Source organism: Labrus bergylta, chromosome 22, assembly GCF_963930695.1.
Source record: "Labrus bergylta chromosome 22, fLabBer1.1, whole genome shotgun sequence".
Taxonomy (NCBI): domain Eukaryota; kingdom Metazoa; phylum Chordata; class Actinopteri; order Labriformes; family Labridae; genus Labrus; species Labrus bergylta.
The window spans coordinates 8,656,121-8,680,806 of NC_089216.1; the positions used below are offsets into that span (position 1 = coordinate 8,656,121).

A 24,686-nucleotide genomic window follows, 5' to 3' on the forward strand; every position below is an offset into this window, starting at 1 on the left:
AGGGGGGGGGGCGCTAGTAGCCTGATGGTTGTGTCGTGCACCCTATGTTCAGTATGGGGGCTGTGCGCCTCATTGCAGCGGCCTTGGGTTCGGCTGCATGTCACCCCCTGCTCTCTCCTCCCAATGTTTCCTGTCTCTCTTCAGCTGTCCTATCCAATGGAGGCGAAAATGGCTCAAAAAATATCTTTTAAAATCTTTTTTTTTTTCCACATGAATCACTTCATCTGTACATTTTTCTCGTGGATTTCAGAGTCTCTCCTTTCTTCCTCGCAGGCTTTCTCAAAAGCAGAGACCGTACGCATCAGAAGTTCTACTCCCAGCTCACCAAGACCCAGATCTTCATCCGCTTCATCGAGGAGTGCACCTTCGTCAGCGACAAGGACACCGGCCTGGCCTTTTTCGACGACTGCGTGGAGAAGGTGATTACATAGTCGGCGTCAGGCTGCTGTCAGATGTGTACAAACGGCACACTGGTGTTATGTTCTTCCACTTCCACCTGAGGATTCCTTCCTGGAACAAGCCTTTGTTTTGCGTTTTTTAATTGGTGAAATAACACTGGCCTGCTGGGGAAGCGGGGAAGTCAAAATTTCCTCTGATTCATTCTGTTCCCTTTGCTCTATTTCCTCCCCTTGCAGCTTTTTCCCTCTGATAAAATCGCGGACAAGGGCACCAAGGTAATCACTCTCACTGAAATCAGGTTTTCCTGCACCTTGTTCTTTAATGCTTGTCACTAACATTAAACAGAAATGAGCCGTGTTCTCCTTTTTGAAAAATGTTTCCATTACGGGGCATGGAAAGTTCCTGCTTCTCTTCTATCCTAACCACAATCACATGAGCATGTTTAACTGCATTATTGGAAAGACGTGACAGATTGTAGTTTGTGTGCAGTTCAGAGCTTCCATCAGACCGCCTGCAGAGTGTGCTTTTATTAAAAACTCATAGTTATGAGTATCACTGAGTCCTGGCTGCATGTAATCCTCACTAAAGGTTGAAGGCGAGTCATCTGAGGACACGAGGCTGTTAGAACTGGACGAGTCGCAGAAGAGCGAGCACACTGTCTTTGTTATGCCCCCTGAACCCGCAGCTGACGATGGACCTGAACCTGCACCCAGATACACGTAAGTCTCATGAACTCCACTTTATTAAAACCTTATTGATTTGGCATTAAACAAAAGTCTAAAAGAAATCTTTTTCTCATGCTCCAGTTATAAAAGTTTCCCGAGGCTGCACATGGGGCTCTTTGACCGTCCTAAAGAGTTACGGCCAGCGATCAGCAGCAGGACAGCAGGCGCCAGTCTGTCCAGCAGCCCTGCACTGCTGGCTAAGAGGACCAAGCAGGTGTGCACTCACTCACATAATCACTTTATGGAAAAGTAGCAGCAAAAACCCTGTTAGTTGAAAATGTGTTTCCCTCCATTATCTCATCAAATCGTCAACCCGTTTCAAAAAGATCTGCATGTTTTTTTGCCCTGATCCAACAGGAGATCAAGCTGGCATACAAGATGGCAAAGCGCTTCTACTCCAACCCTGCGCAGTGGGCCCGCTGTCTGTTCAGCCACTGCTACAGCCTGTGGTTCATCTGCCTGCCAGCAGCCGCGGGGCTCGCAAAGTCGAAAAGTCGCGCCATGCAGCAGGCGTACAACATCCTCCTGAAGATGAGGACTACTGAGGTGGAGGTGCTGGATGAGGTACAGGCACAGGTTTTTTTCTTCTGGCTTCTTCTTTACATCCTATTTGTATAAATTGGTGTTTCATATTTGTTGGTCTTTTGGGGCGTTCAGGTGTGCTTCAGAGTGGTGATGCAGCTCTGTGGTGTGTATGGTCTTCCTGTCATGGCTGTGAGAGTTCTGGTTGAGATGAAGAAAGCTGGAGTGCGCCCTAACGCCATCACATATGGATACTACAATAAGGTCCGAAACAGCCTTTCACATTGTCTATACTGTCGCTATAAAGACCTGAAAACAGGCATGTCCTCATCCTTTATTCTGTTTCCTCCACAGGCCGTCTTAGAGGGCCCCTGGCCGAGCAGAAACCGGAGTGGCCTCTTCATGTGGACTAAGCTGCGCAACGTACTGCGTGGAGCGACCCAGTTCAAGCAAGCACTCCACAGCACGTCTTCCAAGAAGGGAGCCACACTTAGTACCACAGGTTGGTATGGAGTATGCAGTATGGTATATATTTACTCCCTTTTCCGTTTCCCCCCCCTTTTTTCTCACTTGCTTGAAACTATGTCTCCTGGCCGCAGCTGCATCAGAAGAAGGGTCTGCAGCCACTGAAGTTGACCGTTTGAGTCATGGAAGTGGCGACAGTTCAAGCGAGGTCAACGGTGAGGAACACAACCTGTTTGCACACAGCCACAGCCTGGAAGAGACCACAGACAACCACTGCAGTACAGGTACTGACATCCTCAAATGCACAGGTTTTGAGTAATGTTTTTTAAAAATAAGTTCTATATCTGTCTGGTTGCTGCATTTGCATGTTTGAGCAATAACATAGGTGAGTGTTATGTAACCTTAACTTCAAGAGAAAAGATAATGACAAGAGGACCTAGGTGGTAAAAAGAAAACAATATGAAGCAGATTTAATTCAACCCTCTGTGAAAGATTCTAAAGCATGGTTTGTGGGTCTTCTGCGCCCCCCACAGGACGGCAGTCTGATCAAGGCTACGGCTCCAAGGACGAGTTACACCAGGAGCTAACAGAGCCTTCACATTCAGCTCTTCTTTCTGCTGTGGAGAGGAACAGTTCCAAAAATCAGCATAATGGTACAAAGAGCATACCGTGATTAAGTTTCCTATTGTTTTGCTGGTCTAATGATTTACAGCCTGCTAAGCCATGACACTGAGTAAAAAGGGGAAGCCTTGTTATAGTCTAAGACATTTGGCTTTCTGGTGTGCAGATCAGAGTATGCATATGTGGAGATACAGATACAAATTCCTCCCCTTTTGGATGGGGGAGGGGTGCACATGTGATGTGCAATACTATGCTGAAAAGTGTAATGTGTCCATATGCAGAAGAAAAGAGGACAAGGATCTCATCTTTCCAATATTTTACCTGTCAGGGCATGTGCTTAGTGTGGGTTGCAAAATAAAATATTTAAGGCACTTCATTACAGATCAAATGTCTGATGGTGATGACATATACAGACAGTGCTGAATATAATATGCTCAGGCCAATTCTCTCTGTGTTCAGACCACATCAAGATACATTTCTTTAGAGCATATTGTACTCACCTGTGTATACTGCCCCCATGTGGGCCAAGTATAGAGAGGCACGCCACTTACAATGATTTCTATGAGGACACTTTTCAAAAGAACTTGCACAAGTGAACTGTTTTTTAAAAGCAGGAGTTTAACCTTTCCAGGCTCTTGTGAGAAACTTCATGTACAAATTGAATAGGTAGGTAGTGGTAGACTAACATGACAAATAAGATTAAAGCAGGTGTATATAGGCAGTCCAGGTGGAAAATATTTTTTTGGTTTTAGATTGCTGTAAAGAAAAATTCAAGAATTCTTAAGGTAGAGAACTCCATAATTTGGATCCTCTGTAGGTTTAACTAAACTGAGTTTGACAAATCCTGGAATAAGTGGGCTCTAAGGAGACAAGAGTTACTTTTGGAGCATTGGTTATTGTATGAATATATGTCACAGAAAGAGGGAGGAAAGAAACTGTGTAGAAATAAGGTTTATCCTCCTCCTTTTATTAATTGTTAATTGTGTCCTTTTATTACCAGGTGGAGATATTGCCAGCTCTGTGGACAGTGCTATAGCAGTGGCGGAGCCCCCCAGTCCTGTTGAGTTACCCTCGCCTGTCCCCAGCATTGTGAAGCTGTTCACAGGGAGCTTTGACGCTGGCAGGGAAACAGGTGAGAAGAGCGACATCCAAACATTTGATCGTGAGAAAGCCAAACTGAAGGTGCAGCTCTAATTATATCTCTGCACATTCTGCAGGTACCGGGAAGCTGTTTAGGAGACAAAGCAAGACTGATAGCGTGTCTTTCCCTGGTGACGATGCCACGCTGGTATCAGGGGACGTAGCTAACCAGCCCCAGCAGCAGCAGCAGCAGCAGCAGCAGCAGCAGCAGCAGCAGCAGCGACAGAAGTCCTTTGCCGAGCGCAGCTGTAGCTTCAGCGCTGAGAGCCGCGCTGGGATGCTCCTGGAGAAAGGAGTAGACCACATGGCGAGTCAGATGGGTGCAGATGCCCGTATCCTTGCTGCAGCTCTCTGTGCCGGCCAGAGCCCACCGCCTAATAGTGTGTCTAAAGCACTTTTTAAAGACCTGGAGGAAGAGCCTGAAGAGGACCAGGGTCTGATACTGGGAAAGCTACATGACCAAGAGGGTACTGAGGCAGCAGGAGAATGGAAAGGAGACGAGACAGAGGTAGAGCGGACTGAGGATAAAATGGAAAAACGAGAGAGGAAAGACACTGAGACACAGGACGATGATTTTGCCCTTCGTGGAGCGGCGCTGGAAAGAGAAGATGTGCAGGCAGGTGCTGACCCGCTTTCCCGCCTGATGTCCGAGAGCGAAGACTCTGCTTCCGTCAACAGCCAGGAGCCACTTCGCTCCGTGCCTGCTGTGGTGTCCCGCAACCTGGCCGAGGAAATCGAAATGTACATGAGCCTGCGGAGTCCCCTGGGTGCGAAGTCGTCCAGCATGGAGCTCCAGCAGGCTGAGGGAGACTCCACTGACGCCCCACAGCCCAAGCCGCCTCTGGAGCGCAGATCCAGCCTCCCCGTGCCTCCTGTTAAAACTTTGACCGGCTCGCCTGGTGATACACCCAAACGCAGTCCTAACACTGTCACACGCTCCAAGACTTTCGCGGTAAAGACAAGAACCCCCGCCAGCACTACAGGAAGCCCCGGACCAAGATCTGCCTCACTGACTGCGCTGGTAAAGTCCTCCCAAGGGGGGTCGTTGGGATCTGTCATCAACTCTATTTCAGGAATAAAGATGGACACCCTTTTGTCAGGACCCAAGATTGATGTACTCAAATCCAGCATGAAACAGGCGGCAAATGTGGCCAGCAAAGTGTGGGGGGCAGTCGCTTCAGCTTACTCCTACTCTGATGACGAGGTTAGTTATATTAAAGGACGATTGCTGACATTCTTTTCCCTATTATTGTATCCATACTATCACTTTACATTTTGTATTTGTTCTTGTACTTTGTAGGATGAACATGCTCAGGGAGGAGGGGGCTTCCCGGCACGCCTCGATGAAAACATGCTAGCCGAACACGAGTTAGACGACAGTCCCGAGAGAGGAGCCATCCCGGGGTTGGTGGCAAACGGCCTGAACCAGAGCTGCACCAGCCTGGGCAGCAGCAGTGGCAGCAGCGACACTGGCAGAGGGACCCACCAGACGCGTAAGCACTTAGTCTGACGCCGAAACATGCAAAGGGTCTAATGGGGGCTAGCTTTAAACTCTGCTTGTGTTTCTAACTGCAGATCCAACTCCAGGACGAGCAGGCAGGGGTCCCGACTCTGAGCAGGGCTCGTCACATCACGCCTCCTCCTCTAGTATTTACCAGAACTGTGCCCTGGAGGTGAGACATAGTGTCACAGACTTTACTGCCAACATGCCACAGTGGATTAACTACTAACTGGTTGGGTGTATTTTTCCTGCTGTTAGGTGCTGATGTCCAGTTGCTCCCAGTGTCACTCTTGTGAAGCTCTGGTGTACGATGAGGAGATAATGGCCGGCTGGACGGCAGATGACTCCAACCTGAATACCAACTGTCCTTTCTGCCGCACAGCCTTTCTCCCCTTTCTGCATGTGGAGTTTCATGACTTGCGCACAATGACCGGGTATGGATCTGTTGTCTTTGAATTTGCAGGAACATATTCTTACATAATATGAACTGTTACCATGAGAAACCCCATGTAGGGCAGCCCACCAAAATTTGACAATTCAAATCATAAGTCAAGAAGATGCCACGTTGATTCTTTCTTTGTCATTTAAATATCTCCTCAGATTATTACCAAAGCAGCAGCATAACAATCTGGAAACTTTTTATTTTTTAAAAGCTCCAAAAAGTTGTTTTTTTGACAGGAGTAGAGTTACCCAAAGAGATCTCCTCAATCCAATCAGTGTAAAACAATCTCCAGTGTTCTTCTGCAACTTACAAGAACTGATCTCCCTCTTATTTTAGCTCACAATCTCACCGCAATTTAACTAAATCGTGTTTTCCCTCTCAGCTTCTATATGAATCCTAGTGCCTCAGGAGACAGCATCCACAGCACCAGTGCCCAGCCCACAGCCAGTAGCTCAGCTGACATAAAGTCACCAGACCTCATCAGTTTCCCTGAAGAGGAATCCAAGGAGTCTCCAGATGACCAGACTGGAACACATAAAAGGTACCAATAACCACATGGAACACCCACAGCACCTTAAGCAGAGAGTTTCCTTTTGCTTATCTTATCCTGACTCCCGCTTTGCCTTTTGTGTTTTAGTCTGATTCCAGAGCCGGTGCAGTCAGATCCCCTGGGTCTCCTGGAGCACCAGGCAGCGGGGAAGCAGCAGAAATGCAGCGGGACGTCCCTGACGCGCAGCAACAGTGTCGGGGGCCCGCTGCAGAGCTTGGACTACTCCCAGAGACCTGGACATGGTGTGTCCACCACCAGTCTGCCCTGTAGCCTGCAAGAAGTGTCGGTCAGTTTTCCTTAGGCTTGCATCACTTACATCACTTGATATGTTGTTCTCATTAATAGTTGGCCAGCTAGCGAAACTCTTGCTTGCAAAAAGATGGATTGAGTTGTGGTTAGTGAACCAGTAACAAAGTGACACAACTATAACTGGAATGTGGGGAAAAATAATAGGTTTGTGTGTTCGACTTTCAGGATGGCATGGGGACTAAACGGCCAAATCCCAAGCCTGTGTCTGTACCCTACCTCAGCCCCTTGGTGTTGCGCAAGGAGCTGGAAACCCTGTTGGAGAATGAGGGAGACCAGGTAAAGTACTCACATGCACACATCATGTCTCCCACGCAGCTCGTACAAATGCATTTGCTCCAACTTCCCATTCATTACCTACCAGGTGATCTACACCCACAAGTTCCTCAGCCAGCACCCCATCATCTTCTGGAACCTGGTTTGGTATTTCCGTCGCCTGGACCTGCCCAGTCACCTGCCAGGTCTCATCCTTACCTCTGAACACTGCAACAAAGGAGTACAGGTTCGACACTTGAAATGTCATCTTTGATTATTGTGTCTCTTTTTTTTTGTTCTGGCTCTCCTTCATGTTTCCCTGTTTGTCTTTGCAGCTGCCCCTGACCTCACTGTCCCAGGACAGCAAGCAGGTGTACATCCAGCTCCTGTGGGACAACGTCAACCTGCACCAGGAGAATGGAGATCCTCTTTACCTGCTCTGGAGGACCTTTAGTGAGTGAACAATAATAAGTAATACACAGCCATGCTACATTAGGAGTTGTAAAAGAAAAGAAAATATGCAATACTGAAATCATGTTTTATGCAAGAACAAAATCAACCACTAGAGGGAGACAAAGTCCAAAAAAAATATTTAATTCCTTCACCGAGTTGCTGTAGTTGATATTATGTTTTTGTTTGATAAATCAGTGTTATGTTGGTTGAAAATTAAAACAATATGTGGATCTTTATATATGTCATAAGCTCAGATTTGGGCAAGAACATTACATAATGCAGTTATTTGTAGCACTTTGCATCCAGTATCATGTTTGGAGTGAAAGCTCTGATGGTGTATGTCTTGTTCTCTAGTGGAGAAGAAGGGGACGTTGGCTCCAACAGACCACCAGGAGATCCGTACCCTCCTCAACACAATCGTTCGCAACATCCAGACCAATGATGTCTACGGGCCAATCAACCTGTTGATCCGAGAGATCAAGCGACGCCCAGAGGGGGTCAAACGCCAGAGGTCAGCCTTCACCTTGTGTCTCATTGATCTCCTAGAAACTCCAAAAGTTTAGCTGTAAAAGATTCAAACGTTCATATTTTGAATGCTAATTTAAACGTCTCTTATGTGTCATGCATTTCTTGCAGGAGTATCTATAGAGACATTTTGTTCCTCTCACTGGTGGCCTTGGGAAGGGAGAACATCGACGTAGGTGAGTGATTGTTTCGAACGGAAGGCTTCCCGTCGCGTCACGCTAGCAGGTAACCTTTTAGAGTCTGAATGTCGTGAAAAGTGTTGCTAATTTGCATCGTGTGACTTTGATGATCCCGCAGAGGCCTTCGACAGGGAGTACCGCCTGGCTTACGACGAACTGAGCGCCGAGCAGCTCAAGTCTTTGCACCGCATCGATCAACCGCCCAGCCCGAGCGTCCAGTGGTGTGTTAAATGCTTCGGTGCCCCCTTCATCTGATCGCCAACGACTGCAGCAAAGACAGGAACCATGGCCCAAGTGCTACAGCAGGAGGAAAGGATTGGGTGGCGGGGGAAATTATTTTGAATTGAAACGCGTCCAATTCCCCAATCGTGGTACTACTTCTCCCCCTTGACCTAGAAGACACTCCTTTTCTGCTTTTTGACACCCTCATGTTGCCTTTGTTAGAGGCTTACCAAGCCGCTACTTAAATGGGACTCTTTGTGTAAATAGGTTGGAAAGCTGCAGTGAATCTTTTGGGTCTAGTTGAGGTATACTTATTCAAAGATGGTGTAAAGGTGTATTAATCACTGTACAGAATGTATTGACTGCCCCTGTGGTGTAGACGTATGTGTGTGTGTAAGTGTGTGTGTTTAATAATACAGTCAGTTAGTTTTCTGTCTTCACCTTTTTTGCCCGTTCACTCTAATCTTTGCGAACTGTCCCAAAACAGACCATGACTGTTCCATTGTGCACTTTCTAAACAACAACAGTAAGTCAAGTTCATATATCTTTTTGTACATATTGTTAATTAGGGAGTGAGGGGGGGGGGGGGGGGGGTTTCAACAAGTCCCGATGCCTTGACTGTTTTGTGTGCTCCAAGTCTTAATGAATTGCTTAATTTGCTTAACCTTAAATGTGCAGGTTCAGTATGAGGCGTTTTGTCTTTGTAAAAAAAAAAAAAAAAAGAATTGACGGCACACGTGTAGATGTGAGAGGACAGAGGACAATCACAAAAAAAAAGTTTCTGCGACATTCCAGATGACCCTCAATAAGTAAGGTCTGAAAAGTATTATGAATCCCTTCAACAACACTGAACTGATTAAAAGCAGGCATTCGGAGGGAAAAAAAATCATCGGTGGTCAACTCAAACAATAATCCTAGACACATGTTTTCTTGCAGGGAAAGCCAGCCTCAGTGATGGAGCAGTCAGTCCTACTTGTGTTTTTAATATCTGCATTTTTTTAAACAGTCACAACGTGTACTTAATCAGCTAATACGCCGTATTAGAATATTAAATTAGAACTGTCACTTAAATATATTGGGTCTGCTTCCTACTCTAGGGTAGCCTGAACTATTAGAGGTTTTTTTTATTGGGTCTATTTTTTGAAAGGAATGCTTTTATGGTTTACACTCGGTAGCTTTGGCTGATTAGGGCAGCAGTTAGAGCTTTAAGTCACAAAGGGCTTCTTCATGACTGCTGACACTGTTCATTATCCAAGATGACATTCCACTTTAAGACAGAAAAGAAGCAGCTGTGATGAAATGCTGGGGACATGGGTGTAGATAAATAGATGGATAGATGACCTTTATTGTAGGGTTGGGAGAGTCCCTTGTACAGAAACATTAATATTGTGAAATAATGAATTTGCACTGCATAGATTAAAACCTGACCTGAACCCAGGATGAGAATGAATTGAGACCTTTACGAAATATTAACAACACAGTTTGTTTTTTTGCGGAAAAAAAATAGAAATGCTCAATTATTTATTTTTGTATTATTGACATTCTGATTGCTGACAGTGTAATCCCTTAGTATTTTATCACTAACAATCTCCCTTTGCCCTTTAATCTTTCCCACCCTGTACTGACTTTGTAAATGTTGCCTCTTTATGACAGAGGATGTACAGAAGAGATTGTTTTTTAACAATAGATTAAGTGATCTCTTACCGTCCTGTGGAAAGGAACTGAATGTCTACACTTAAGTGCGCTGCAATAAATGAGTTTGTGTATTGATTGAAAACAAAATGTGTCATTTTTTGTCTCCATTAATGAGAACTTGTGTCATACCTGCTCATCAACAGAGATTTCTGCACTGCAGGTCTGATGGATTTAAAGCTCCTGTGATTAGCTGCTGACTAGTCATGAAACAGACTGAATTATTGCTGATGCCTATTATTAACAGGAATAATAATAGTAGAATAATCACATTACCTTTTAGTATGTTGAATTTTTTTTAAAACATATTGTGGAAAAAAAAAAAAAAGTTAATTATGTGAAACAAAATGTAAAGGGTTGCTTTTTAGATTTCATAATGACCTCAATTAAAACATTTAATAAAAACAAAATAAAATAAAAACAACCCCTAGAGGAATAGATCAAAAATGGAAATTGTGGTCCCTCAATCAATGAAGGAGTATTTAAGAAGTTTTCTCTTTCTGGCTCGTGCTGTTGTCCGCACATGGTTTACACGCACGCACTCACGCACGCGCGTCATCAAACACCATGGTAACAACCAACCGAGGCTATATAAGGACCGCAGACCGTTCAACTTTCCCCTTTTTGCAATTGAACTTTGACGAGAGTTGACCTTTTGCAAGACCTTGCTGGAAAGCTAATTATTTAAAAGCGCTGCATCAATATCTTCTCCAAGAACACTTCTTCTAAAACAACAGGAAAGAAAAGAACTTCTTGGACTCAGTGGGACACCTATCGGGGTCACCAAAGAGCTCGGAGATCACCTTCAGCGGACCGGTGATGGACGAGGAGCACCTGTCCGCCCAACACTTGTCTGACAGCGGTGGAGGTATTTCAAATGTGACCTTTTTTTTTTTAACCATTGACATTTCATTGATTAATTTATTAATCTCCATAAACGCTCTGACGTTTTATCAGTCAAACCTTTTTTTAAATGTGAGATTTAAAGTCGAGAGCTCTCATGATGTTATTAGGGCCTCAATGAAAAAAACAAATGTTTGGTGAACTTTGATTTTCTCGCTGTTTTTCCTGTGTAAAAAAAACCTTTTGATTGCTGTAATGTCTGAATACTTAGCGCGCCAATTGTGGACTCAATTAGGAAGTGTCGGGGTGATTTGAAATACTGTTATTTTGGTTTAAGAGCAACAATTTTGTTCGGAAATTAAACATAAATTATCTGAAAAAGATGGCGACCAAGCCAAATTTTGTAAAATGCTAAATATATTATTTAGTTTTGCACCATGGAGACCATCATTCGGGAGATCCATGACGTCAGAACGTCAGTGTCAGTAACTAGGCACGTTCTTATCTCAGTACGTTTGTTTTGATGTGGAGATAATATTAAATTATCTTGTGCTTTTATTTTCAAGCTGTTCTCATTACATCAAATTACGATCATGGGTTTTATATTCATTTAGGCCTACTATATTTGAGTTCAATGTCATAATTCATGCTTTCAATTGCGTTTTTTTATTAAATCAAATTGAATCAAATTACAGTGGCCTATCAAATAGTCCCTTCTTCCTATAAAAGCTCTGAGCTGGTTGGAGATTCTTCTAAGTCGACTTTATTTTGCCTATTTTTAGAAAATCCTAGAATTGTAACATTTGTCAGTGTTATGTTTGTTTATCCATCATGTCATCATGTAAAACAGGACTAATCTATAAAAGGCTTAAAAAAATGACCAGATTGTAGATTTCTAGTTTATAACCTGGGTCTTCTGACGTATATATATATATATATGAACATCCTTGTATGTATGTTTCATAAAGTGTTGCATGAACGCAGCTTTAAAAAATCATCAAAGTAGAGCGTCACAATATTTTGTATCACTGTTAAAGGGCCTAAGGTTTGTGGCTGGTTTGGGATTGTTTAGGCTGCAATCTTAGTCAGTATACAGACAAATGAAGTGCTTACTTTACACAGATGTTGTTATTTAATCAGACGTTGTTACATTTTGAAATCAGGTATACTGATGCTTTATTTTTGTCTCCCTCAGTGGTACGTCCTGACGGCCTCCCCGAGATGATCAGCATCAGGATCGTGGACGACGATGATTCTGAGGTAGAGGTAGGTATACCAGAGGACACTCCCCCAGTGTCCTCTGGTGATGGAGAGGAAGTCATCTGGGTCTTGGATGACGAGGAGGAGGACCAGGTAGAGGTAGGTATACCAGTGGACATTTTTTCAGTGTCCTCTGGTGATGAGGAGGAAGTAATCTGGATTTCGGATGACATGGAAGCAGAGGAAGAGGTAGGTAGACCAGGGGACATTTCTCCAGTGTCCTCTGAGGATGAAGATGAGGATGAGGTGAACGGAGAGGAGCAGGAAGAGGAGCATGAAGAGGAGAGGGGAGAGGAGACTGAAGAGGAGACTGAAGAGGAGACTGAAGAGGAGAGCGAGTATGAGGAGGACTTTTCAGACTCGTTCAGTGAGGATTCTGGGTATGAATCCATGTATGACTCTGAAGAGCACCTCGAGGATGAAGATGAAGAGGAGGACAACAGATCTCTCTCCTCTTTGGACCAGCAGATACCGGAGGATTTCTACCAGAGATGGCAGCAGGTGTCTCCTCCTGTTCCTGATGCTCCTCCTCAGCTGCTGACTGTCCGACATCCACAGGAAGAAGATCCTACCTCACCTTCAAGATCAGAAGATAGTGCTACCTCAACCTCAGGCCTCAGCTCCTCCACCAAGAGGAGCAGGGAGGAGATCCTCACAGAGCAGGTAAGTAGTAAGAGGCCCAGGTGTGACTGTGAGGAATGCTACGAGGAGAGTGCTCCCTCAACCTCAGGCCTCAGCTCCTCCACCAAGAGGAGCAGGGAGGAGAGCTACATGGACTCCACTCCATCCACCTCAGGCTCCTACAGAAGAAGAGGATTCTGGGAGTATCCCCCTGTGGTTGATGACAGTGATTCTGATTTGGATGACAACCCTGATTCCACCTCTGCAGTAGAAGAGGAAGCCAGACCAGGGGACATTCCTCCAGTGTCCTCTGAGCATGAAGATGAGGATGAGGTGATCGAAGAGGAGAGCGAAGAGGAGTATGAAGAGGAGTATGATGAGCAGTATGAAGAGGAGTATGATGAGGAGTATGAAGAGGAGTACTATGAGGAGTATGAAGAGGAGAGCGAAGAGGAGAGCGAAGAAGAGTGCGAACAGGAGTTCGAAGCGGAGAGTGAAGAGGAGAGCGAGGACGAGAGGGAACAGGCGACCGAGGGTGAGGAGGACTTCTCAGGCTGGTTCAGGGAGGATTCAGGGTATGAGTATGACTCTGAAGAGGACCTCGAGGATGAAGATGAAGAGGAGGACAACAGATCTCTCTCCCCCTTGGACCGGCAGTTCCCGGAGGATTTCTACCAGAGATGGCAGCAGGTGTCTCCTCCTGTTCCTGATGCTCCTCCTCAGCTGCTGACTGTCTGGCATCCACATGAAGAAGATCCTACCTCACCTTCAAGATCAGAAGATAGTGCTCCCTCAACCTCAGGCCTCAGCTCCTCCACTAAGAGGAGCAGGGAGGAGATCCTCACAGAGCAGGTAAGTAGTAAGAGGCCCAGGTGTGACTGTGAGGAATGCTACGAGGAGAGTGCTCCCTCAACCTCAGGCCTCAGCTCCTCCACCAAGAGGAGCAGGGAGGAGAGCTACATGGACTCCACTCCATCCACCTCAGGCTCCTACAGAAGAAGAGGATTCTGGGAGTATCCCCCTGTGGTTGATGAGGAGACCACAGGAGTATGAAGAGGAGTATGGAGAGGAGTATGGACAGGAGTATGGAGAGGAGTATGAAGAGCAGTATGGAGAGGAGTATGGAGAGGAGTATGGAGAGGAGTATGGAGAGCAGTATGGAGAGGAGTATGGAGAGGAGTATGGAGAGGAGTATGGAGAGGAGTATGGAGAGCAGTATGGAGAGGAGTATGGAGAGGAGTATGGAGAGGAGTATGGAGAGGAGTATGGAGAGCAGTATGGAGAGGAGTATGGAGAGGAGTATGGAGAGCAGTATGGAGAGGAGTATGGAGAGGAGTATGGAGAGGAGTATGGAGAGCAGTATGGAGAGGAGTATGGAGAGGAGTATGGAGAGGAGTATGGAGAGCAGTATGGAGAGGAGTATGGAGAGGAGTATGGAGAGGAGTATGGAGAGCAGTATGGAGAGCAGTATGGAGAGCAGTATGGAGAGGAGTATGGAGAGCAGTATGGAGAGCAGTATGGAGAGGAGTATGGAGAGCAGTATGGAGAGGAGTATGGAGAGGAGTATGAAGAGGAGTATGGAGAGCAGTATGGAGAGGAGTATGGAGAGGAGTATGGAGAGCAGTATGGAGAGCAGTATGGAGAGGAGTATGGAGAGGAGTGGGAAGAGGAGTATGAAGAGGAGTATGGAGAGCAGTATGGAGAGCAGTATGGAGAGGAGTGGGAAGAGGAGTATGGAGAGGAGTATGAAGAGGAGTATGGAGAGCAGTATGGAGAGCAGTATGGAGAGGAGTGGGAAGAGGAGTATGGAGAGGAGTATGGAGAGCAGTATGGAGAGGAGTATGGAGAGCAGTATGGAGAGGAGTATGGAGAGCAGTATGGAGAGGAGTATGAAGAGGAGTATGGAGAGCAGTATGGAGAGCAGTATGGAGAGGAGTGGGAAGAGGAGTATGGAGAGGAGTATGGAGAGCAGTATGGAGAGCAGTATGGAGAGGAGTGGGAAGAGGAGTATGGAGAGGAGTATGGAGAGCAGTATGGAGAGGAGTGGGAAGAGCAGTATGGAGAGGAGTATGGAGAGCAGTATGGAGAGGAGTGGGAAGAGCAGTATGGAGAGGAGTATGGAGAGCAGTATGGAGAGGAGTATGGAGAGCAGTATGGAGAGGAGTTTGAAGTGGAGAGTGAAGAGGAGAGCGAGGACGAGAGGGAACAGGCGACTGAGGGCGAGGAGGACTTCTCAGGCTGGTTCAAGGAGGATTCTGGGTATGAGTATGACTAGGTGTGCTACTTCCACTTCAGGCCTCAGCTCCTCCACCAAGAGGAGCAGGGAGGAGAGCTACACGGACTCCACTCCATCCACCTCAGGCTCCTACAGAAGAAGAGGATTCTGGGAGTATCCCCCTGTGGTTGATGACAGCTATTCTGATTTGGATGACAGCCCTGATTCCTCCAGGAAGTGAAAAGTGGAATCTTTTTGTCTGGCAGGACTTTTCAAAGCCCCAGAAACCTTTTCCACATGTCTTGCAGACAATGCTGTTAGGCCACCTTATACCTGCAAGTACTGTACAAGCATTGGGCACGTTTTTTGATAGTTTAATCAACTTCTGGAATAGTGCAGACTCAGATAGTTACTCTTTCTTACTTTGTTATGTTGTTGTGTATTTGTCTATGTACGGTCCAGGTGGCTATACCAGACAAAGGTAAGGTAATATTTATTAGCAATAGTTTCTAAAGACGGCTGATAATTCCATGAACAGGTAATTAAACACTGTTTATTGTCATCACTGTGTTGCACGTAACCATGTTTTATAAATAAGATGTAGGTGACTAGCAGACAGAGGTAAGCTTATACTGCCTAACATTAGGAATCTAATGTTCATATCCACTTTTTTTTAAATAAAAAGCAAAATGTTGTCTTTAGCCACTTAGTTATACTGTTGTTTGTTTGCTTCTCAGGTGTACCAACCCCCCCCCCCCCCCACAAGACGAGACGATGGAGAAGGCCAAGACTCGACACCCAAGATTCCCATGGCGACAGAAGACGTGTTTACTCCAGAGCAGATGTGAAGGATGGATGACTACAGGACCAGCTGGAGAGCGATGGGCACCTTGCTGTCACACAGCAAAGTAAGTGCTGATAAACTTAAGATGCCTTTATGTGTATTCTTTTTATTATAGGTAAAGACATCATGCAAAGGTTGTAATACTATGTCCACACTAACACATGTCTTATGATTCTTTTTCACAGGGCAGGACTCCTCTGTGTTTCCAGTGTTCCTGCATGGGGCATCTATGAATGGACAACCAATCATTCCTCCAGAAGCCTCAGAGACCCACAAGCCCCTCCTCGTCGGCCCCACCAACCCAAACCCCTCAACACCACCCTCTTCTCTCTTTCCATTTTTAAAATCTTTAAAATAAATAATATTTGTGTGCCATAAATTATCTTGTTTGTTTTAAGTTCATAGTTGACATTTTAATTATAAACTAAGTGAATGTACAGTAAATATTATATGTATAACTTACTGATCTGATATCTAACTGTACATGTTTTAAACAAGGGTTCATTAAGCAATTTTCAGACTCTGAAAATACTAAACAAGTTAAGTAATTGTCACAAACAGTTCTATATCACAGAGTCAAAAGGTGAATATAAAATTGCTATAGGGCATTCTCTGGCCTTAAAATAATTTCTAGATTATACTTCACTGAAAAAGGAAAACTAATAAATGCATTTTTGAGGAAGCATGGAGGAATTCTGTGGATGTCAGCGAGAGATGTTCAACTCAAGGAGTCCCATTAGATATGTTCAGAAGTTCCAGTTCAGCACTGAGTTTCATGAGGAATAAAGTGTCAAGCTGCATGCACTAATAAAACAAAACACTGGCAAATGCACAGATAGAGACAGCACAGTAAACGAGCCCTCACCCTCTTTTCAGTATAGTGTGTTCCAGGCTATTTTTCTTTTGCAATATTATGAAGTTATCATCAAAAAATAGATGCATTCTCGAGAGGAAAGACTGTTTTATATTTATATGTTTTTAACATGCTTCAGGGTATTTCTTCTGAATTTAGGACTGTGTCAGTATTTGGGTGGTTTAAATCAGTTTGGTGTGGTTTCATGCATGTCAATAGCTCTTGGCAATCTGGTGTCATATGCCATATTGGTGCACATAGAGACTGTTTCCTAGGACTGTGGAAATGACAAAAATATCCAACTGGAAATATTGAAATATTATGTGTGCATAATGAAATCTGTTTGGATGCCGTAAGTGTAATTTGAATTTTGAAATATTATTTTATGGAAGTAATTATTGAAGCAATGTCAAGGAGTTTGTCTTTGTTTAAATAGCCTACATAAAAATACGGATCTTGAATGAAGAAATCATTTTAACATGGTACATTTTGAATGGTTTAAATTTACATGTTTGTGTTTACTTGGCATGCCCGCAGCAATCGTTTTTTTTTAATTTTATTTGGTAAATGTTTTTTTTTTTTTCTTTTTGGAAAAACACCCAAACCCTCAAACATGCAACAAACTTTGTACATTTCCTCAGGCACTCCTTTATGTAGGCTTACTTATCTATGAAAGGAAATTGATTGAGAAAACTCACTTTTCTGAGGATTTTATGATGGCACGGCATTTTTAGAGATAAGGCCACAATTAAATATAGCCTGCTCCCTTCGTGAACATACATTATTATCCTAAACGCATCCTCCTGCCTTGCACATCTGTTGGGTTGGCATGGTTGGCATGTATCATATTTTAAAGATAGATCCCATAGAATGAAATATAGACATACAAATAATGCCATTCAAGCATTACTGATGGGCCTCCATGCATGTGTGGTGTGTTGGTGACTGTGTCCTCTGTCTTCTGAAGGTTTCGGTTTATTTGGCTTGACACGGGAGGTTTCTGGGTGGGAGGTGGACGCGTTTCCCTCTTCGATCAGCCAATGACGGCGCGCAGGTGAGTCGTTATGTAGTGAGTGGATATCATTCATTCAGCGATTGGCCGCGCTTCAAACCGGCGAATATGACGGACGCGGACATTGCGACAACCAAGTGAAAAATATAATCACAGTGAGCCGAAACGCCAAGCGAGCGGATAAAGTTTGTTCTGAAACGAGGGTTCACTTTTTGGGGTTGGCTTTCACCCACGGACGCGGGAGTTGGCGTTGCTTCCTGTTGGACAGACAGGGTGCCAAACACCAAGGTCAGCTTACACCGCCGTGCCTGTAGCTTTCATTGTTGGTCCAAGAAAACGTCCTGTGAGTGAGTGTGTGTGTGTGTGTGTGTGTGTGTGAGTGTGTGTGCGCGCCCCCCGGGGACGAGCCCAGGAGCAGGGGCCCACTTTGAATGTTGTGTTTACAAGCTGCAACGAGCATTTCTACTGACTGTTCCTTGAAGTAGCCTAATGTTTTGCGGCCACAGGTGCGTGCAGAGGAGCTGTGACTCACGCTGACCTGAACACCCCTCCAGAGAGGACGCGGGACAACAAGATGCCCCTGAAGCGGACGAGAAACGCAGCAAGTGCCCAAATTAAAGAACAGCTGAGCCGGGAGCTGCGACAGAGCAGGCTGACTCTTTTCATTCAGCAGTTTGAGAAAGAAGGTTTGGTAGACTTGTCAACTGTCGGGTCATCCTCCACAGGTGTGAAGCTCTGCCCGTAAAACTGCCAAACATTTACCTTCACAGCACAAGAGCGCATGAACGAGTTGGAGGCCAAACTGGAGAACATGCTGGCGACAGTGGACATAGTCTTCAAAGTGGAGCTGATGAAGATGCCGCCTCCTCTAAGAAACACACTCATCGGGGATTTGATAAGCGGTGAGACGTGCGTCATCATCCACACATTAAATAGGCCATAATTCAAGGATGCATTAAAGTATTTGTCGTTTCTTTTTCTGTTTTTTTTTCTGTGATAGATGAGGATATCTCAGCTAGCGATGTGTCTATTGCAATGAAGGTGAGTGTATTCCATTGTTTATGTCAATTTGGAGCTTTTTAGGTTATAAAAAGTACAATATAATCCCTTGTTTTTTTTTTGTTTTTTTTTAGAATGAGACCCTTGAGATGAACCTACCCCTCAAGAGGGTGCCAAGTAAAAGAGGTAAAGCTGCTCCGTAAACCAAGATGGAAACAACACAGCTTCAAACCCTGAATAAAGAAGTCATCCTATGTGCTTATATATATTATTTTTTTTAAAGCAAAATCAACGGACTCTCCACCGGTTCAGATCACCCCAGCCCAGAGGTCCTCATCAAGAACCTCAAAGGTAAATTTAAAAAAAAATCAAAAGGTTATATCCAACTTTAAAACGTGACCATTTCAGTAAATGTTTGTTTTTTTATTTCTCTTAGTGTGGAAAGGGGACGAAAAAGACAAGAACATTAGTTGGGAGCAACAGCACTGGAAACCTCAGGTAAGATTGCAGACGCACGAGTCAGAAAAAAAAACGATTTTGTGACTCAGTATGGACACTTTGACTCCATTCTCTACAGGGGCTCCTCAGTCACTGTGAAAAGAACTCAAAGCCGCTTGACCAAGACCAATGACCAGACCATTCCGACCAAACCTAAACTCAGGTCTGTTATTAGTAGACATGTTGTATTTAGTGTTACATTTATGTGACAGTGTTTTTTTTCTGTCCTAAAGAGTTAAACTTGCTGTCGCAGGTCTGTCGTCTCCACTGGTGATCTGCACTGTTCAATGGCAGGCTCTTCTGCACACATCACTGTCACAACAGCACAGGGACAGGTACTTGTGTTTAGTTTATTTCGTCGGCCTATCTGTAAGGGGCGAAGCAATGCTGTATGATTCTTTAATTATAAATAATAAATAAAGATTCCTTCTATGATCCAACAGAACTGAATGATTGAAGTTTGTGCTGGATTGTTATCTGATGACCAAAACTTGTGTTCCATGTATTTTCTTCTCGTTCCCAGACTGTCAGCTTCTCTGAAGAGACCAAGGATGAGATAAACTTGGATTTACTGGATGATGAGGCATGGTGCCAGATTCAGAAGCTCACTGTAAGACAGAGTTCATCTTTAAATGTGCCTCATGAGTGCTTGTGCCATTTCAGAGCAAAACTCTTGACTAAAGCCTTAAAACAATATATAATATATATATCTTAATATTCAAAACTTACATTTGTTCCAACTTGTAATCCCTCTTTGCAAATTTTATTTTCAGAGTCTGATGGCATATCTGTCAAGGCGAAGCCGCTGTCAGCAATGAGTAAAGATCCACTCAGACCCAAATTTTTTCAACATTTAACAACAAAGTCTGTTCTCAAAGTCGAAATCAGTGTATATACGTTTTGTTTATTACTCGTCGGATGTTCTAATAAGAGCATCAGTTGTGTGCTTTGGCTGTCTGAAAAAGTTTTTAAGTTGTTATATAATAAAGCTTATTTGTGTTTTCCTACATGATTATAATTTTATTCAAGAGAAAAACTCTATTTGTTGTTACTCTGTCTGGAGTTTGGGACGTGACAAATCATCTTATCATCGGGAGGGGTAAAGAGTTCAAACCTTTTAGAAATGAGTGTATGATTTTATTGTAGTTAATGATGCGTTGAAAAATTGACTCAGTAAATACGAATGTCTGATTCCAGTCAAGTTTATGTGGAAAAAGTAGCAAAAAATAAGCTTTAACATTCATGTCTCAGTTTGAAAACTGCACATTTTGACACCTCATGATTTAAAAAAAAAAATGATTGAGATGGGGAAGATTAAGCTTTTATCCCTAATACCTTCCACGTTATTTAAAATGTCCTACAAAGAAGATTGTTAGAACATAAAACTGAAGAACTACTGCTGCTGCTGCTGCTGCTGCGAGTCAAGTGACTGCATCTCGACCTCCATGGGCTCCTCTCGGTGTGTCTGGGCGGAGGGAGAGCCGGAGCACGGAGCTTGTGTGCAGCGGCTGGAATGCGACTCTGGATCCATGCGGGGATAGAAAGGACCGACCAGCCAGTTGAGTGGGGTGTTATTGACCAGGTAATCCATGACCTTGTCCAGGGAGTTTTTCATTTCACTCAGATGCGCTTTGCTGCTGGTTAGCACACTATCTGGCAGGTCTCTCAGCGCTTTGGCTTTGCTGAAGCTGTTGTAGACGTGTGTGGCAGAGCGGCCAAGGGAGAGCGCCTCATGCTGGACGTGGCTGGGAAGGCCCTGGAGACTGGAGGCGAGGCCCAGACACGTGGTTTGGAGCTGGGTGGTGAGGGAGCGAGCCAGGGCCAGGGTGCGAGACTCGATAACCTGAGTGGAGGGAATGGAAAAAATAATGACAATCAAAAATCTGAGTCGGGGCGGAAAAAAATGTGGTGTGTAACCCAACTATTCACATAAAACAGAATAAACAATGTGCACACTGACATCTCTTTCATTAGTGTCTTCCACCTCCTTACCTCTGCCTCGTGACCATACTCCTGGTTTGGACCACTGGACTTCCACCCCACCAGGGACCTCAGTTTGTCATTAACACTCTGGTTAGCCCCATTTCTGTCATGTTGAATCTAGAAGAAAAACATATCAGATGGTTTTTTTTTTGTCTTTTTAACGTCTGTAAGCCGTCACAATATTAGCATTTTACAATCCATGTTTTAATGAATATGGACTGGAGGTAGTTTTTTTTTTTTTGTTAATGGGCAGCAGTAGATGCTTTTAATATGTTTAATGACCTACCAGGTCAACAGTATAGTTGAGCTCGGAAATGAATTTCCTGCTCGTCATCTTGCCATCTTGGATCTTGACCAGGGCTCGGTTGTACGCCCGCTTCCTGAGCTTGGTGGAGAGGGAACCAAGACGGACGTAGTAGCTCGTCTTCTTGCTGTCAAAGCCCCTCACAGCCTCCATCTCTGTCATGCGGGGGGAGAAAACGAGGACAAACAACATTTGATGACTGGGTCCTTTTCAGGATTTTCTAGTAGAGTTTGCATGTTGAAGTAGCAGGATGCTTTAAATCCATGAAAAATGTTACAAGGACTAAACAGAATCCTTTTAGATTAGCAGGCTTGTTTGTTCTTACCACAGTTCACTCTTAACAAAGACCCCTTTTATGATGCAAGGAAACATACTAACAGCATTATCTGGTAAGTCCTGTTTTGCTGGAAACTTGACCAAATCCATCATAAACGCATAATTCGGCAGCTTAGTAATAACTGACCTTTCAAAACATAGTCACTGGAATGAGGAGGTTTCACTCACCCAGCTCTTCCTCCGTCAGAGGCAGATACTGCTCCACCAGACTCTCGGAGGTACTGAGGGCCGTGTCCACCCCGCTGCTGACCAGCTGAGCCACTCTGCTTTCCAGCACCGTGGTCACACTCCCACTGACAACCGCCCTGGTCCTCTCCATCCCATCGTGCACCGCGCCCCGCGTCATAGTCACAGCACTGGTCAGGGTGTCTGAAACTGTGTCCTTGGCACCGGACACTTTGCCAGTCACAACTTCTTTGGCATTGGTTACCACACCCTTAGCACTAGAAACAACCTGGGTAATAAAAATACAAACAAAAATAGTTGTAATGATTAGGGGAAAGTTGTTTTTTGGACTTTAATGCCTTTAATTGTTAGGACAGTGGATAGAGTGGGGAACGACATGCAGGAAAGGAGCCACAGATAGGACCCAAAACCAGGCTGCCCGCCCGGAGGACCTCAGCCTTTGCCCATGTGGCGTGGTGAGGGGAAAGTTTAAAGTTCAAGTAAGTGAAGAAACAGATTTCACAGGAGGTTAAACCCTCATGATTGACCCAACAGTAACTGTCAGCCAAAACTTGTGCAATCTGGCCGCGCATTCACCACATACCTGCTCAGATGGCTGGTGAAGTATTGGCAAGGTTTTCTCAATCTTGTCCAAACCCTTACACGCCAGGTCATTGGCAATGGCAACTATGAAAAACAAGCAATTTAAAGTAAATAGGATGTAATCAACAAGCTTCAACAAGATCCATTCAATACATTCAAAAAAAAAAAACTTCAACAAGAAGTCATATGTGAGAAAAAGATGTGTCACATTTGAGTGATTCAAAGTAAACAGAAAAACTGGGTGAAACATCAAGCTGACTAAGAGAACAACCATCTGACCTGAAGTTCCTGTTTCTCTGAGTGACTCAGCTGGACAGCAAATAACTGTCCTCTGAACGTCAAAGACACATATTGATTTTATTTTTGCATGAACAGAACGAAAGCAATGGGATTCGTACTCTGAGGTTCCAGCTTGTAAATGATGGGCGAAGCTGTGGTGACGACCACGGAGGTGATGTTGCGGACGCCTTGCTCGGCAGCCTCACACACCGTCTTGAAGTAAGGGTGGGTGTCCTTGGTGTTGCAGTACACGCTGGATACCAGGCCATAGGTGGAGCTCACCAGGGGGAGGCTGCTCACCCTCTCCACCACGTTCTGTGAGGATAAAACCCACAGAGAAGGCTTACTGACGGCTCATAATGCAACGCAACAATAGTTTCACTTTGTGTTGTTAAAACAGTTTCTGAGACAAAACACAACTTAAACAAACACTGTCTTGATTCAAAACAGTCTTTAAGCAGCAGAACAGTAATAACAAAGAAACAGGACTACTCTCAACACATTTATTTCTGTGTGGTGTACTTCAACTTTGAAATAGAAAGGGTTAACATGTTCTTCTAAATCCTTCTTCTAACGTGTAAAAGGCATACTTACTTTCTAGTGTCCTTTCTTGGTATTAAAACATATCATATTCCAACTCTACCCAGGAAACTCACCTGATTTGAGATAACTGCTGCTGCCATGTCTGCTGAATCAAAACCTACAAAGATAAAACGAAACATGTAGCATCTCAATTTAAAGGAACACATGTTGACATATTCTTAAGAGAGCCATAGGAACTTGACAGAAACTACAGGGGTCTATTACTTTCGTTTTATCCATAGCAGTGGGTCTGTAATAATAGTTATGTAGCCTAATAATACAGTCTCAACAATGTGTGGAACAAAGACGACTAAACTATAGTTGTCAAGTCGTACAATTAGTAGGCTGACTTGTAAATATAGGAAGAGACTCACCCAAGTTTCAGAGGTCTATCCGGAGTGTCAATGAGCTGACTGATGCGGCGTGGGAGGCGCAGCAGCTGTATTTATATTCTGGAATTCTCGCGAGATGTGGTGCTTCCCCATGACGTCAGCGACTGTAACGTTTCTGGGGCAAAGGTGAAAGGGGTAAAAGTTTAGTCGGATGGGGGAATTCCTATGAAAGCAGCCATCACGTGGACAAGGTATTACACCCAACAGCAGTGTGATTTCTTCAGCTGTCATAACCCGACGAGACTTTAGCTGGAAAGAGGAATATTCAGTTTTTTTGTTTTTTTTTGACAAAAGACAAAAAAGCTAATACACAACACCGCACCTGAAGAGCCTCACTTCACCTGCTTTCTTCGCACATTATCTTTATTCACCTCTTAAAGTATTCTGAAGTCTTTACTTAGGTGCACACGACCCTATATGAACTTTACCTTTGTTTTCTTCTTCACTGTCTCTGTGCGAAAGTGATTAGTCTTATTTGGGGATCCTTTTTTCAGGAACTGGCCCCCCATAGACCGTGGTTAGTTTAAGTAAATGTATACTGAAAGGTACAAATAACTGAGACAATACAAACATTAAAACTACATTTTATACATCTTCATTAAGGCCCATTTAGATTTGCACTTACATTGACCATGAAGAATACATGCAACAAAGTCAGACTTGGTCTTTTTTTTTTTTTTTTTTAAACACACATGAATAGTATCAGAAATTGAAAATCTTATTGTCACCTCTACATTTTTTTTTTAGTTTTACTCTTTAAGAGCTAAATATGACCCTTTACTTATTAATCTATGGAGGGTTAAAGTGGTGAAAGTAAGATAATTAAAATAGTCTGAAGTCAAATATTCACCATTTAAATATTTGCTACGAATGAGGTCAGCTGAGCTATACTTTCTCATA

At 44.1% G+C, this 24,686-nt stretch overlaps 3 protein-coding genes across 9 annotated transcripts in view; 2 read left to right on the forward strand and 1 right to left on the reverse strand.

The window, feature by feature from the left end:
• The window catches only part of dennd4c (DENN/MADD domain containing 4C), a 33,396-nt gene extending 23,309 nt beyond the window's left edge, over positions 1–10,087 (forward strand). For 2 of the 4 annotated variants that reach the window (XM_065950337.1, XM_065950338.1), the window contains exons 13-34: positions 274–419; positions 636–674; positions 988–1,118; positions 1,206–1,338; positions 1,482–1,688; positions 1,782–1,910; positions 2,001–2,148; positions 2,246–2,395; positions 2,645–2,764; positions 3,733–3,864; positions 3,950–5,076; positions 5,173–5,365; positions 5,448–5,545; positions 5,632–5,807; positions 6,198–6,356; positions 6,453–6,651; positions 6,840–6,950; positions 7,036–7,173; positions 7,262–7,379; positions 7,734–7,890; positions 8,016–8,080; positions 8,202–10,087. In XM_065950337.1, coding sequence (XP_065806409.1) covers positions 274–419; positions 636–674; positions 988–1,118; positions 1,206–1,338; positions 1,482–1,688; positions 1,782–1,910; positions 2,001–2,148; positions 2,246–2,395; positions 2,645–2,764; positions 3,733–3,864; positions 3,950–5,076; positions 5,173–5,365; positions 5,448–5,545; positions 5,632–5,807; positions 6,198–6,356; positions 6,453–6,651; positions 6,840–6,950; positions 7,036–7,173; positions 7,262–7,379; positions 7,734–7,890; positions 8,016–8,080; positions 8,202–8,338 — 4,013 coding nt within the window. In that variant the 3' untranslated portion in view covers positions 8,339–10,087. The remainder of the gene's footprint in view (positions 1–273; positions 420–635; positions 675–987; positions 1,119–1,205; positions 1,339–1,481; positions 1,689–1,781; positions 1,911–2,000; positions 2,149–2,245; positions 2,396–2,644; positions 2,765–3,732; positions 3,865–3,949; positions 5,077–5,172; positions 5,366–5,447; positions 5,546–5,631; positions 5,808–6,197; positions 6,357–6,452; positions 6,652–6,839; positions 6,951–7,035; positions 7,174–7,261; positions 7,380–7,733; positions 7,891–8,015; positions 8,081–8,201) is intronic. The other 2 variants (XM_065950339.1, XM_065950340.1) reach the window with 1 other exon arrangement.
• Positions 10,088–17,728: 7,641 nt separating this feature from the next.
• cdca9 (cell division cycle associated 9) lies at positions 17,729–20,149 on the forward strand. 4 transcript variants are annotated; one of them, XR_010665039.1, is made up of 11 exons: positions 17,729–17,933; positions 18,152–18,331; positions 18,416–18,547; positions 18,646–18,686; positions 18,779–18,830; positions 18,928–18,995; positions 19,081–19,142; positions 19,222–19,305; positions 19,376–19,477; positions 19,666–19,752; positions 19,916–20,149. XR_010665039.1 is itself a non-coding variant. In XM_020630539.3 (11 exons), exons 2-11 carry the CDS (start codon positions 18,220–18,222, stop codon positions 19,958–19,960), a joined length of 765 nt encoding a protein of 254 aa, XP_020486195.1. In that variant the 5' UTR covers positions 17,729–17,933; positions 18,152–18,219; the 3' UTR covers positions 19,961–20,149. The 4 variants fall into 4 exon arrangements, 2 of the variants coding, with proteins under 2 accessions (XP_020486195.1, XP_020486194.1); XM_020630539.3 differs by having other exon boundaries at positions 19,396–19,477; XR_010665038.1 differs by having other exon boundaries at positions 19,376–19,752.
• A 179-nt stretch (positions 20,150–20,328) lies between these two features.
• plin2 (perilipin 2) lies at positions 20,329–23,823 on the reverse strand. The gene is made up of 8 exons (XM_020630537.3): positions 23,769–23,823; positions 23,469–23,512; positions 22,932–23,127; positions 22,535–22,617; positions 21,934–22,219; positions 21,412–21,584; positions 21,135–21,242; positions 20,329–20,985 (listed from the first exon to the last, which is right to left on the reverse strand). Exons 2-8 carry the CDS (start codon positions 23,493–23,495, stop codon positions 20,536–20,538), a joined length of 1,323 nt encoding a protein of 440 aa, XP_020486193.2. The 5' UTR covers positions 23,496–23,512; positions 23,769–23,823; the 3' UTR covers positions 20,329–20,535.
• Between the last annotated feature and the right edge of the window lie 863 nt (positions 23,824–24,686).